Below are 14,868 nucleotides of genomic sequence, written 5' to 3'. Positions count from 1 at the left end.
AATTCCTGTTCTAAACTGACTTCCCTATTCTTAATACTTGTATTCCAAGCCATCTTTCTACCTATAAGGTTCATGTTGTAAACAATGTCACCAATTTCAGCTCCTGGATAGCAAACCCTTAACCTGTCCCCCCTATCTCTGGCAAAAAGTGCTATCCAAATACCTCCCCTGGGAATCTCCCACAACCCAAATTCGCTTAGGTACTTCCTTTACTTTCTGAGCACCTTGAGATACCTGCACTACCTTCGTGAAAGACCTGGGTAAACACCAGCTCGGCAACAGGGCTATTGACACGTGGTACCAGCCATCACATAACGTGGTGGAGATAGGCTCCCCTGACTGTACCAAGCGTGTACATCTGTGAAAGTTCCATGTCCATTTTGCAGAGGCCAAATACTAGATGTACTTTTTTTTTTATCTTGATTTTGCATAGGAGAAAAAACTGTTCAGATTTCTCTCTCTTTCACCGATGGCCTCTTGCTCTTGCTCTCTCGCTCGCTCTCTCGTTCACTCTCTCGCTCTCTTGCTCTCTCTCTCTCTCCCATATTTTGTATGAATCTTGTAGCTTTAGTTCAATCATTTCTATTTTTCTATTTAGCCTTCTTTGTCATTCTTGAGACAGGGTGTGACAGGGTGAATTATTCCTAGATTTGTTTGCTTGACCTATAGAGGGAACGCCGTTCCCATTTCAATCTGCAGCTCTTCCTCTTTTTTTCTAGAGGGGTATGCAGTTAGAGCATATTTCTAGTGCTACCGAGTTTATTTTTTCCAGGTACTGGTTCATGTTTACATTTTCTAGCTGTTTTTCCCAGCTTATTTCTGTGAGGTCTTTATTTATTTGCTCCCAGTTAATCTGTTTATGATTAAAATTGAATTTGCTGAATTCTCGTCCTCTGGAGTTCAGGACTGGTTTTGCAGGTCTTCTACTAATGCTTGTCAGAACTTCAGTCAAGTTGTGATCTGAGTAACAGGTATTTGTAATCATTATGTTTCTGATCATTATGTTTTCTGATCATCATTAATAGTGCAGATGAGATCCAGCATGTTTTTTTTTCTAGTTGGTTTTACTATTTGTTTTTTTACTATTTGTTTTTACTATTTTACTATTTACTATAAGGCAAATCTGTCACACAATGGTAGCAGGTCATTTGCATGTGACTGTTCACTTAGGCTACTTCCTGGTATTCTCTTGGATATAACTATTAGCTAGGTGTTTGCATTTCAGGTGCCGTAGGTTGAAGTCCCCAAGCAGGATGCATGTTTGGGGCTGGATTTGTGAAGCTTTCTAAGCAGTGTTCTATTTTCAATAGTTGTTCTTTAAACTGCTGAGGATTTGCCTCTGGTGACTTTATATATAAGGACAATAACTACATTTAGGATCTATTTTGATTATCAGCACTTCCACCATATCATTTGTGGTGTTTAGCAGCTCAGTGCAGATGAGTGTGTCTTTGATATACAGGCTGACCCCACCCTGTAGCCTGTGTTTCCTGTCACATCTGAAAAAATTGTATTCCAAGATCCATTTTCACCATCATGGTAGTCCCTTGTGTAAGTTTCTGTTAGAGCTGCAAACTCTCCATTTGCCTCATGTAGGAGGCCAGCTATAAAATGAACTTTGTTAGATTTGCACGTTTTTATACCCTGGATGTTGCCAAATACAGTAAAAATGATGTTATCTACTTGATACCTGCTTGATGGGATTCCTTATTATTGTTCTATTCTTATTTCCTTATTTTAAGGAATATTAATCTAAAAAGGGATATCAAAGAAATAGAGCAGACGCTGAAGCGATCATGGATTTCCAAAGGATACCTGATCAACCAGGCTGGGACTCATACGTCAGGCTGCGACCAGCCACGTCCAGCAGCCTGGTTGACCAGTCCAGCAACAAGGAGGCCTGGTTAACAACTGGGCCGCGGGGTCGCTGAGCCCCAAAATCACCTCAAGGTAAACAAGGTATCATAGGAGTCTCAAAGAAATGGAATTTGAACAGAAAGCTATACAAGAGATAAAGAAAAATCCAAAAGTATTTCTCACATATGCAAAATAAAAAAAAAAAACTGCCAGTATTAGACCTTTAATTACAACCAAAGGTACATTCACAGAGGACCAGAAAGAAATTAGTGAAAGTCTAAAAGGCCAGTATGAGGCTATTTTTAACACACCCATAAACAGTGTGAAAGTTCCAAACAGATCCAGACAGCTTCTTGACATGAATGACAAACATCCAAGATGCAAATAATACCTGCTTGATGAGGTTCTGGGAGTTCTTTTACTCCCCAAGTCCGGCCCGAGGCCAGGCTTGACTTGTGAGAGCTTGGCCTTGGCATGGAGTGGCCCACAGGCCTACATATCCACCACAGCCCAGTTGGCCCGGCACTTTTGTTAGAAAACAAATCTAGTTCTCTCTTGAAGATGTCCACGGTTGTTCCGGCAATATTTCTTATAGTCGCTGGGACTATAAGAAACACTTTGTTGACCAAATTTCCTTAGTCCCATTCAAAAACTCATTTGTCTCAGGTTGTCTGCAGTGTAGTACAATCTAGCCAGCCTATAGTCTAACCTTAGTTCTAAGTTTTCCTCTTATTTTCAAAACTTGCAGCTTTGGTCACTTCATTCTCTAATATGACTTTGGCCAATATCTGGGTTAGGGGTTTTTGAAGGATAAACAAGGTCCTGACAGCTCATTACCTGGCTAGTGTTCCTGGTCCCCTATGAGCTTGTGTTGCCCTGGGCAGGTTTAACTCTCATTTCATCTCTGCCCTTTGGGGGTTTGCTCAATGCTCTTCTCTTCCCTTGTGAGTTTTGTCTTTCTTTTCTGTTTTAGTAAGTTACAGGGAACCACTGTTCAGATATTCCAGAACATACTTCTTTCTGGTGGGGATCACTAGATCACTGGCCCCTCCATTCCCTGTCTGGTGTACTGGCTGACTTTTGTTCAGCTCATGACTGATGACTGTTCAGGGGGAAAGACTGCAGCTTCTATGTGTCATCACCTGTGAAGGTCAGCTGTTACTAGGGGATGACCTAACTACAGTGACACCTCGGCTTACGAATGCCCCCCTATTTACAAACTTTTCGATTACGAGCCCAATTTCTTTGTAAAATTTGAATCGGGTTACGAGCTTTGCTTTGAGTAACGTAGTATGTTGATACGCATATGGGCGACCTAGTGCGTGGTTCCTGGTGGCACTGTCACCCGCGCTTCAGTTTACCAGTGCCTCCCGTTTAGTGATGATCGCGTTTGAATTCTTTGTAAAGAATTTCATTGTTTTCACCTTTTTGGGGTTTTTAACATAAAAGTTATTATATATCACACCATGAGTCCCAAGAAAGTCAGTGGTAAGGTTCAACCTAAGAAAATAGTTGTGAGCAGAGGCAGTAGAGGATGTCCCTTTCTCGTTAAGAAAATGTGTGAAGTATGGGAAGAGCTGCAAAGTTTTGTTGGAAAAACTCACCAAGATAAAGCTGTAGCAAGCCATTGCATTGACTTGAACTTTGAATATTGTTGTTGTCTGTTTTACTTTGCTGCTGGGAGGAGTGCTTCTTTGGTGAGGGTGAACATAAATCCCCTGCTCTCTGAAGGGATGGAGGGTAGAGGATAGAGGGAGATTGGAGTCTGATCCCCAGAAGGCTTTTAAAAACTCGAGAGATATAATTTATAGGTGTTGCATTATCTAAATGCAGCTAACTACAGGGAGCCATGAAAATCTCCCCCCTCCCCCTCACCTTCAGAAAAAAACATGTCATTACATTCAAATGCTGTTTTTTTTCCATTTTACTGCAACTTTCATGAAGTTCAAATTATTTGTCATATCTAGCCTTAAAGTTGTGAGTGGAGTGGCTTCTGTGACTTCTTTTGGTACATTCCAATCGTTTTCATTTGTACAGAGAATGAGCATTTAAACTTGTGTTCATTTTCCAGCTTCCACCTGTGCCTGATTGCTCAATTTTTATAAATTTATATTAAGAGGCTGTCCTTGTCCACCCTATCTATTCCCCTCAGGCAACAAGGGGTTATCACATAATACATACATGGAAAATACTGAAAGGCCAAGTCCCAAATTTTCACACTAAAATAACACACTGTAGTGAAAGATTTGTTTGAAAATGCAGAAAAGACTTTGTAACGAGCAGCGGTGTCAAAAGTACTACACGAGAGCACTGTATGAACATCTGAGATCCCCAGCTTTTCAATATCCTCTCAACAAACATTGGAAATATTGAAATTACAAAAGTTTACAAAAGTGTGAGGTGTTTTAAGATAAAATTCGATACTTTCTTGCAAGAAGTGCAAGACCAATCGGTTTGTAGTGAATATTACACTTAGTTGGACCAAGTTATCACAAGTCGAGTCTTGCCCCAGGCTAGGCTTTGGGAGTAGAACAATTCCAAGTATACCTCATGTTTATCTGTAGTTTACCTTTAGTTCGTTTCAATAGTTCTCCTTCTCTCCAAACTCAGGCATGGGGTTAGGTAATAAATGAATTTTCTGTGTACCCGTTAATTAGTTACTGTACAATAACCTTCTCTGCCCAAATCTTTTATTTTCAGAATCTTTTTATTTTATTCAATCAAGTACTGTAAATATCCAGCAACAGAGAATTCTAACTTTTTTATTAAATCAAAATTTATTGAATTATAGACAACAAATCATATGAATGAAATTACACGATCTTCATATACACCTGTACAGTATTTTCACTGAACCTTGAATATCAAGTCCACTTCATTTCACTGTCTTCTCACACAGTATTCAATGTAAATTCGCTCAAGAGGCTCCTGAGCTTCCTGCTCACTGCTTCAGTGAGCAGTGGAGATTATTGTAACGGCTAAGTCAGTTGCAAGTGTGAAATCCATTCATTATTGGAACTACATTTGCCTTTTTTCCTAATTTCTGGTGTATCTTTGGACTAGCAGCTAATTTATTTTATTTTATTTTTATTCTATATATATACAGTACTGTATATATATTTATATATACATATACAGTATACACATACATACAAGAAATTACATTGGATTTATGAGAGTACATAGCATGATGTGTTTACATTCTTATAAAGCCACTAGGATGCTCAGCAAATTGAAAATTTAAGTTTGAAGGTGAAAGTCTCACTGCAGCCATAGTGACACCATATACATACATACAGTACATACATACATACATACACACACACACACACTGTATAGTACAGTACAATACAGTTGTGCGAGGAGTCTATACTACGCTTTCTAACTTCAGAATGGCTTTTAAATACATGGATGGCAAAATACTAAAGAAATTGTTCATGACTTTTGTTAGGCCAAAGCTAGAATATGCAGCGGTTGAGTGGTGCCCATATCTTAAGAAGCACATCAACAAACTGGAAAAGGTGCAAAGACATGATACTAAGTGGCTCCCAGAACTGAAGGGTAAGAGCTACAAGGAGAGGTTAGAGGCATTAAATATGCCAAAATTAGAAGACAGAAGAAAAAAGAGATGATATGATCACTACCTACAAAATAGTAACAGGAATTGATAAAATTAATAGGGAAGATTTCCAGAGACCTGGAACTTCAAGAACAAGAGGTCATAGATTTAAACTAAATAAACAAAGATGCCGAAGAAATATAAGAAAATTTACTTTCACAGAATGGTAGACGATTGAAACAAGTTAGGTGAGAAGGTGGTGGAGGCAAAAACTGCCAGTAGTTTCAAAGAGTTATATGACAGAGTGCTGGGTAGATGGAACACCACGAGTGTAGCTCTCATCCTGTAACTACACTTAGGTAATTACACTTAGGTAATTGGTATCTCCAAATTGTGAAGTAACTGGACAGAAAACTAAAATGCTAATGGATCATATGTTGTATCAAGTTTGGTGTAAAAAATTCTGACATGAAAGTGTAATGATAATTATTCTATGATTCTGACCCCAAATTGATCATAGACTTGTACACAAAGCTGGAGACTGTTAGTTACTGTAACACCAGCTCATCCTCATCTTATGCACTCTCAATTGGCTTTTACACTTTAAAGATTTAATGAACAGACCAAGAGTAAAACACTTCTGGAAGATGCCCTTTAATGTCAAGAATTGTTTTAATTTGACAAATGTTATTTTTTTTCAAGGAATTGAATCAAACCACATAAATTTAGCCACCAAGTCCAAGAAAATACTGGTACTGTCCCATGAAATATTGGTATACAATTTGAAAATCAAAATTAGTTTTACAGTTCCAGAAACAAATGTATGTCAATGTATATATGTGGTATTCCCAAAATATGGTGATTACAACAATTGATTGTACCTGGTTGATGGGGTTCTGGGAGTTCTACTCCCCCAAGCCCGGCCCGAGGCCAGGCTTGACTTATTAGAGTTTGGTCCACCAGGCTGTTGCTTGGAGCGGCCCGCAGGCCCACATACCCACCACAGCCCGGTTGGTCCGGCACTCCTTGGAAGGAACTATCTAGTTTTCTCTTGAAGATGTTCATTGTTGTTCCGGCAATATTTCTTATGCTCGCTGAGAGGACGTTGAACAACCGCGGACGTGTTCTCTGATTGTGCCTATGGCACCTCTGCTCTTCACTGGTTCTATTCTGCATTTTTATCCATATTCACTCAAGTATGTTGTTATTTTACTGTGTAGATTTGGGACCTGGCCCTCCAGTATTTCAAGGATACTCTAGCACAAGTCTGACCTACTCTGCCACTGGAATACTCTTAGATAACAACCATTTGTAGTAAATAAGCTTAACATATATTCATCTCAAAATTAGATAAACTAATAACCCATGTTAACACTTTTTCATTATTAATGATTTTTTTACAACTAATATAAAACTAAACTTATATTTGTTTGACATTGGGATGATGGTGAAGAGAGTGCTGTTATGTGAAGATAATGCTGTCACATGTGGTGGAATGCTGTGACATGGGGGAGGGTCCTGGCACATGGGGGAGGGTGATGTCACATGGGGAAGGGTGCTGTGACATGGGGGAGGGTGCTGTGACATGGGGGAGGGTGCTGTGACATGGGGGAGGGTGCTGTGACATGGGGAAGGGTGCTGTGACATGGGGAAGGGTGCTGTGACATGGGGGAGTGTGATGTCACATGGGGGAGTGTGATGTCACATGGGGAAGGGTGCTGTGACATGGGGGAGGGTGCTGTGACATGGGGGAGGGTGCTGTGACATGGGGGAGGGTGCTGTGACATGGGGGAGGGTGCTGTGACATGGGGAAGGGTGCTGTGACATGGGGAAGGGTGCTGTGACATGGGGGAGGGTCCTGGCACATGGGGGAGGGTCCTGGCACATGGGGAAGGGTGCTGTGACATGGGGGAGGGTCCTGTCACATGGGGGAGGGTCCTGTCACATGGGGGAGGGTCCTGTCACATGGGGGAAGGTCCTGTCACATGGGGGAAGGTCCTGTCACATGGGGGAAGGTCCTGTCACACGGGGGAAGGTCCTGTCACACGGGGGAAGGTCCTGTCACACAGGGGAAGGTCCTGTCACACGGAGGAAGGTCCTGTCACACGGGGGAAGGTCCTGTCACACGGGGGAAGGTCCTGTCACACGGGGGAAGGTCCTGTCACACGGGGGAGGGTCCTGTCACATGAGGTGTGGTCACATAAGGGGAGTTGGGGTGTTGTCACACGAGAGGGAGGGGAAGGTGTAGTCACCAGGGGGTGTAGGCTGTGGTCAAACTTACAGAACCGCCACCACTGATGTCCCCAGGAGCCCCAGTACCCGGTGGTGGTGGTGGCTGGTACCCGCACCCAAAGGGGTACTTCCCCAAGTACCCGCCGGGAAGGCACCGGCCCCGAGTGTGTCTGGCCGGGTACAGGTAGCATGGGTTTCTGGTTGGGTACCCACCCTGAGGGTACACTCCGGGGTCGCCGCCCCCCTGGTACACTGGTCGGTACCCACCCCGGGGGTACACTGGTCGGTAGCCGGGCCGGGGGTACATTGTTGGGTCAGAGCCCCGTGGGTACCTGGGTGGGTACCGGCCCCGTGGGTAGGCTTGGGTGGTGTGGTGTGTGGTGGCGCAGGTGGTGGGGTGAGCCATCTGGTGTGAGGGGACGAAGGTGGTGGGGTGCGCCATCTGGTGTGTGGTGGCGCAGGTGGTGGGGTGCGCCATCTGGTGTGTGGTGGCGCAGGTGGTGGGGTGCGCCATCTGGTGTGTGGTGGCGCAGGTGGTGGGGTGCGCCATCTGGTGTGAGGGAACGCAGGTGGTGGGGTGCGCCATCTGGTGTGAGGGGACGCAGGTGGTGGGGTGCGCCATCTGGTGTGAGGGGACGCAGGTGGTGGGGTGCGCCATCTGGTGTGAGGGGACGCAGGTGGTGGGGTGCGCCATCTGGTGTGAGGGGACGCAGGTGGTGGGGTGCGCCATCTGGTGTGAGGGAACGCAGGTGGTGGGGTGCGCCATCTGGTGAGGGGACGCAGGTGGTGGGGTGCGCCATCTGGTGTGAGGGGACGCAGGTGGTGGGGTGAGCCATCTGGTGTGAGGGGACGCAGGTGGTAGGGTGCGCCACCTGGTGTAAGGGGACGCAGGTGGTAGAGTGCGCCACCTGGTGTAATGGGACGCAGGTGGTAGAGTGCGCCACCTAGTGTAAGGGGACGCAGGTGGTAGAGTGCGCCACCTGGTGTAATGAGACGCAGGTGGTAGAGTGCGCCACCTAGTGTAAGGGGACGCAGGTGGTAGAGTGCGCCACCTGGTGTAAGGGGACGCAGGTGGTAGAGTGCGCCACCTGGTGTAAGGGGACACAGGTGGTAGAGTGCGCCACCTGGTGTAAGGGGACACAGGTGGTGGGGAGGTAGCCACCTGGTGTAATGGGACGCAGGTGGTAGAGTGCGCCACCTAGTGTAAGGGGACGCAGGTGGTAGAGTGCGCCACCTGGTGTAAGGGGACGCAGGTGGTAGAGTGCGCCACCTGGTGTAAGGGGACGCAGGTGGTAGAGTGCGCCACCTGGTGTAAGGGGACGCAGGTGGTAGTGCGCGCCACCTGGTGTAAGGGGACGCAGGTGGTAGAGTGCGCCACCTGGTGTAAGGGGACACAGGTGGTAGAGTGCGCCACCTGGTGTAAGGGGACACAGGTGGTGGGGAGGTAGCCACCTGGCGTCTGGTGAACACCATCTTGGCAGCCCCGCTGGCGCCGCCCACCACCAAACATTTATAACAACTATTTTCCACAACTTGCACTGAAGCAACCGCTTACCTCACGAGGTAAACTAATAAATTAACCGGCCAAGGTTTACAATAAACTACGAATTTAGGTATACAATATTAGGCCTACTGCCTAGCCGGATTTATTTAGAGCTGAGGAAGCCGGAAGTTTCCTTGACGCTAAAGTGGGACCAATAGTGTTTAAATTTTTAATATTTGAAAATGGTGGGTTTAATATCCGTTATATAACAAAGTTATAGAGTAAATTACAGCAATCATTTAAATAAACTTGTTTCACTGTACTATTATCCTCATACTCGTATGTTCCATGTGCTCAAAATGTGTATATGTAGTTGGCATCAGTTAATGTTGATTCGTTATATAATGTATCAACTATTATATAGCTATAGCTTATATAGCTATTATGTGATTAAACTCTCAACAGTACTATAGCCAAGTCGAAAATTGTCTTGAAACTTTAAATAAAACCTCTGCTGAACTGCTTTAACACATTAAGCATTGACAAGCTGTGCACACGCAGTTAATATTAGCATAAATCATCAAATTAAGTAGTTAATTTGGTCCGGTTTAACATCCATATTAATAATAATAATTCATTGTGTCGGGGGGACAGGCAGCCAGTGTGTATTCATACACGTTAGGCTTATATCGAGCTTAAAATTACTGACCCCGCCCAGGATGTAACCCCACAACTGGCTAAGTCCTGAGTACCCACTCCCTGGTGAACAGAGGCATCAGCTGAAAGGAAATGCGCCCAACCATATCTGTCCCACCCTGGATTCGAACCCCCAATTCTCGATTGAGTCAAGACCGCTGGTCCAGACATCTACAGAAGCGCGTAAATAATCACATTACACTTTTAGTCTGTAACTAGACGCGCCTGAATTCAACATGGCGGTGACGTACGTATTTAATTATGATTATTTTAGTTACACATTTACTGGCCGGTTATCTTAGAAGCCAAATAGTTCATCCACCGCAGCCTATCATCATAATATTAATTCTATGGTCAGTCAATCCACCATCCCCCCCCCCCCACCCTTCGCTCCGATTGATTGATTGATGAAGATTAAGCCATCCAAAAGGTGGCACGGGCATGAATAGCCCGTAAGTGGTGGCCCTTTTGAGCCATCACCAGTATCAATAAATGATACTGGAGATCTGTGGAGGTGCGACTGCACCCTACGTGACGGGAGATGTCTCCCGTGGTTTCTACAGCCGTCTCCTGTGAGAGAGACGCCAGATTGATTGATTGATAAAGATTAAGCCACCCAAGAGGTGGCACGGCCTTCGCTCCGTTTTAGCCATTTTTTTGTATTTGAAAATACAAAATAAATTGTCAACAGAACCAAAATACATAACCAACCCGAGATTCAATAATACAGAATGTTACTATGTGAACTTTGAGCTTTGCTGCAGTTTCTACGAAGCTACTAGCCTGAGAAGGGTTGTTCTAGTTGTTCTAGTAATATCTAGTTATATCTTGAGATGATTTCGGGGCTTAGCGTCCCCGCGGCCCGGTCCTCGACCAGGCCTCCTTTTTGTTACACACCCCGGGGAAGCAGCCCGTAACAGCTGTCTAACTCCCCGGTACCTATTTACCGCTAGGTAACAGGGGCATCAGGGTGAAAGAAACTGCCCATTTGTTTCTGCCTGCGCCGGGGATCGAACCCGGAACCTTAGGACTACGAATCCCAAGCGCTGTCCACTCAGCCGTCGTTCCTTGCTTCAATTAATTTATTATGCACCCTAAACCCATCCATGGGAGCGGTGGTGCAGATGGAAAGGTTACGGCGGCACATGACAGGCTCACCAACTGATCTTTTAGATACAGATAATCATGCTTCACATCCAGGTGGACCCACCATACACACACTCCTACGGGGGACGGGGGTAGAAGTAGCCTAAACTACTCTATCCCTTGTCATGGGTTCGTATCCTGGCCGGGGAGGATTTACTGGGCGCAAATCCTTAACTGTAGCCTCTGTTCAACTCAACAGTAAAATGTGTACTTGGTTGTAACAACAATTCTTCGCGGCGGGGATCGTATTCCAGGGACCTGCCCGAAACGCTACGCGTACTAGTGGCTCTACAAGAATGTAACAACTCTTGTATATATATCTAAAAAAGAAAAAGATGCATTTTATTGTCATAATAATCGTACCCAAGCTCCTACTTTATCACTCCAGTTACATATTACTTAACCTAAATAACATACACAACTTAACACCTGTGACTGGTTACGAAAACATGTCCACTCCCGCAGCCTACTTGAAAAGTAATATTTATTCTGGAAATATTTATTTTATTGGCTGGTAAGAAAAATCCATGGGCCTCAGATGCCTATTCCCAATCACAAAGTTCTCGCAAGGTGCTCATGGAACCCCAACTGTTCATCGACTCTATTTTACACTTCTAATTATACATATTGCTCCATTAGAGTACCATGATAAAAAAAATGCACATTAAGAAGCATTCACTGTGTAATCTATCATACATAATAAGAGTAGCAGCACATTGCTGTGTATACCTAAGCTTGTTAAAAAAAAAAATTGAGATGAATCTTATAGAAACTGGTAAAAAATAATTAAAATATTTCCATGATTCTGAGCTTAGCTCTTATGAAAATCATAAAGTTATTATTTAGTCAAATTTAATATATTTTTGATAATGAGGTAATGATAATTTTCTCTCCTGATTCCATGTATGACTAACCATCCGCTGAGATAGAAATATTAGATGAACTTATAGCTAGTTTTTTGTATCTTCACTGTGTAATTGTTCATATAGAAGAGGGTAGCAGCACATTGCTGTGTATACCTAAGCTTGCTAATAAATAATAAAACAATTTTTTTTTTAAATATTCTCAGTGCAATGGGAAAAAATCAAGATAAATTTTGTTTTGTTTTCAGAAGAATAGAGGCCCCAGGACAGAGCCTTGGGGGTACGAGCCATTAGTTGTGGCTCTTCATTTGGATTTATTCTATCGTAATTAACAACAATGTTTCATACAAACTCATATCCGCCAAATAGTTAATTGTACGTTTTATAAAGTTCCAGGTTGTTTTTCAACATTTAACGCTATTGTTTCTATATATTTTCCTGCACTGAATGTACTTTTTAAACCATTTTCCTTGTTTACCGTTTTATAGCCTCGCCCTTATCCAATATGGAATGTTGGCTGCGGTACCTGAGTTCCAATATTCCCGAGTAATACGTCGTGTCTAGCACATGCCAAATGCCTTGATAATGTTATGGTAAATTACACACAATTCTGACTACTTCATTTGTATAAAAAAGGAATTAAAATTTGTAAGGCATGAGCGCCCATTAGTGAATACATGCATTAGTCATCAAGTTATTTCTCACATTTAATATTAGTTGTTAATACTTCCAGCAATTTTCCCTTTAATACAGTTGTATACCCATTTTCTCTGTATATATTCTCTGAAAGTGTTCTCCACCATGTCCGATCAGTGAGGTATTGTGGTGACCTTTGTAACCATCCTGCGGTTGATAGACCCGACACCAAACCAAACCCTGCAATTGATACAAGGCTAATTGGTAGGTAGTTACAGGGGAACAGATCGATCTGCCTTTTAAAGATCGGCACTCCATTAGCAACCCTTTACGCTGCTGGACCACTGATTACCTCTCTACGCTGCTGGACCACTGATTACCTCTCTATGCTGCTGGACCACTGATTACCTCTCTACGCTGCTGGACCACTGATTACCTCTCTATGCTGCTGGACCACTGATTACCTCTCTACGCTGCTGGACCACTGATTACCCCTCTACGCTGGTGGACCACTGATTACCTCTCTACGCTGCTGGACCACTGATTACCTCTCTACGCTGGTGGACCACTGATTACCTCTCTACGCTGCTGGACCACTGATTACCTCTCTACGCTGCTGGACCACTGATTACCTCTCTATGCTCTTCAACAACAGCAAATCTCTCATCAAAACTGACTTGTGTTACCGTTTTCTATAGCGACTTCAGTTCTTGTAATTGTAAAATGTAATTAACATATAATATATTTTATACACTGTCATCAGAATTGTTGTACTGATTCACACAGCCAACCCCATCCTCCTACAGTTCCTACCCCCCCACAGCTCTGGGGCCAGATTCACGAAAGCACTTACGCAAATATTTACGAACGTGTACACCTTTCCTCAATCTTTGACGGCTTTGGTTACATTTATGAAACAGTTTACAAGCATGAAAACTTTCCATTCAACTGTTTCTCATATCTGATATAGACAGATAGACAAATAGACAGTTGTTATTGTTATAAACAGCCTCCTGGTGCTTCGGAGCTCATTAACTGTTTAATAATTGTAAACAAAGCCGCCAAAGATTGAGAAAAGATGTACAGGTTAGTAAGTACTTGCGTAAGTGTTTTCGTGAATCTGGCCCCTGAACGCGAGGGGCGACCCCACGACCACAGCTGTGAACGCCAGGAGCGACCCCACGACCACAGCTGTGAACGCCAGGAGCGACCCCACGACCACAGCTGTGAACGCCAGGAGCGACCCCACGACCACAGCTGTGAACGCCAGGAGCGACCCCACGACCACAGCTGTGAACGCGAGGGGCGACCCCACGACCACAGCTGTGAACGCGAGGGGCGACCCCACGACCACAGCTGTGAACGCGAGGGGCGACCCCACGACCACAGCTGTGAACGCCAGGGGCGACCCCACGACCACAGCTGTGAACGCGAGGGGCGACCCCACGACCACAGCTGTGAACGCGAGGGGCGACCCCACGACCACAGCTGTGAACGCGAGGAGCGACCCCACGACCACAGCTGTGAACGCGAGGGGCGACCCCACGACCACAGCTGTGAACGCGAGGGGCGACCCCACGACCACAGCTGTGAACGCGAGGGGCGACCCCACGACCACAGCCGTGAACGCCAGGGGCGACCCCACGACCACAGCTGTGAACGCCAGGGGCGACCCCACGACCACAGCTGTGAACGCGAGGGGCGACCCCACGACCACAGCCCTGAGAGGGAAGACTCACCTGGGTGTGACCATCCCTAGAGGCGTACTTCTCACACTTCTCCACGTCGCCCACACTGCGAAGGATGCGCTCGAGCTCCTCCTGGCGCGCATGTACGGGCACCCCACTCACTCGGACGCGTGTCTCCAACCTGCGGACATGAAACCTGTGTTACTCGCCTCATACGTAATGATCCACTCGCTCAAAGTTCCGCCAGCAACACCGCTGGCCCACGTCTGTGTGGAACACGCAACCATCAACTAACTCGTTCAACAAGCTACTAGCAGCCAGGACCTCTGGGGCCAGATTCACGAAAGCACTTACGCAAACACTTACGAACGTGTACACCTTTCCTCAATCTATGACGGCTTTAATAAATGTAACCAAGCAGTTTACAAGCATGAGAAAACTTTCCAATTAACTATTGTTATAAGCAGCCTCCTGGTGCTTCGCAGCTCATTAATTGTTTAATAATTGGAAACAAAGCCGCCAAAGATTGAGAAAAGATGTACAGGTTCGTAAGTGCTTTCGTGAATCTGGCCCCTGGTCTTCACAGTTGCCTGAAGGTGCATATGGCACCCGTACTCCTCACTAGGTTAATTCTTCTACCTTTCTAAATGTGTGGGTCCTGATGCGCCTGTTCACCTAGCAGTAAATAGGTACCTGGGAGTTAGACAG

At 44.9% G+C, this 14,868-nt stretch overlaps 1 protein-coding gene across 8 annotated transcripts in view; it reads right to left on the bottom strand.

Annotated features, from left to right (window-relative positions):
* Imp (IGF-II mRNA-binding protein) overlaps positions 1-14,868 on the bottom strand; it is a 426,087-nt gene that overhangs the window by 40,312 nt on the left and 370,907 nt on the right. For 6 of the 8 annotated variants that reach the window (XM_069324365.1, XM_069324366.1, XM_069324370.1 and 3 more), the window contains one exon: positions 14,212-14,341. In XM_069324365.1, coding sequence (XP_069180466.1) covers positions 14,212-14,341 — 130 coding nt within the window. Of the gene's footprint in view, positions 1-7,697; positions 8,146-14,211; positions 14,342-14,868 lie in introns of those variants that run through there. The other 2 variants (XM_069324363.1, XM_069324364.1) reach the window with 2 other exon arrangements.

This window comes from Procambarus clarkii, chromosome 14, assembly GCF_040958095.1.
Source record: "Procambarus clarkii isolate CNS0578487 chromosome 14, FALCON_Pclarkii_2.0, whole genome shotgun sequence".
Classification (NCBI taxonomy): domain Eukaryota; kingdom Metazoa; phylum Arthropoda; class Malacostraca; order Decapoda; family Cambaridae; genus Procambarus; species Procambarus clarkii.
Note: the sequence above shows the minus strand (reverse complement) of the source record. Positions and strands in the feature narration are given on the sequence as shown.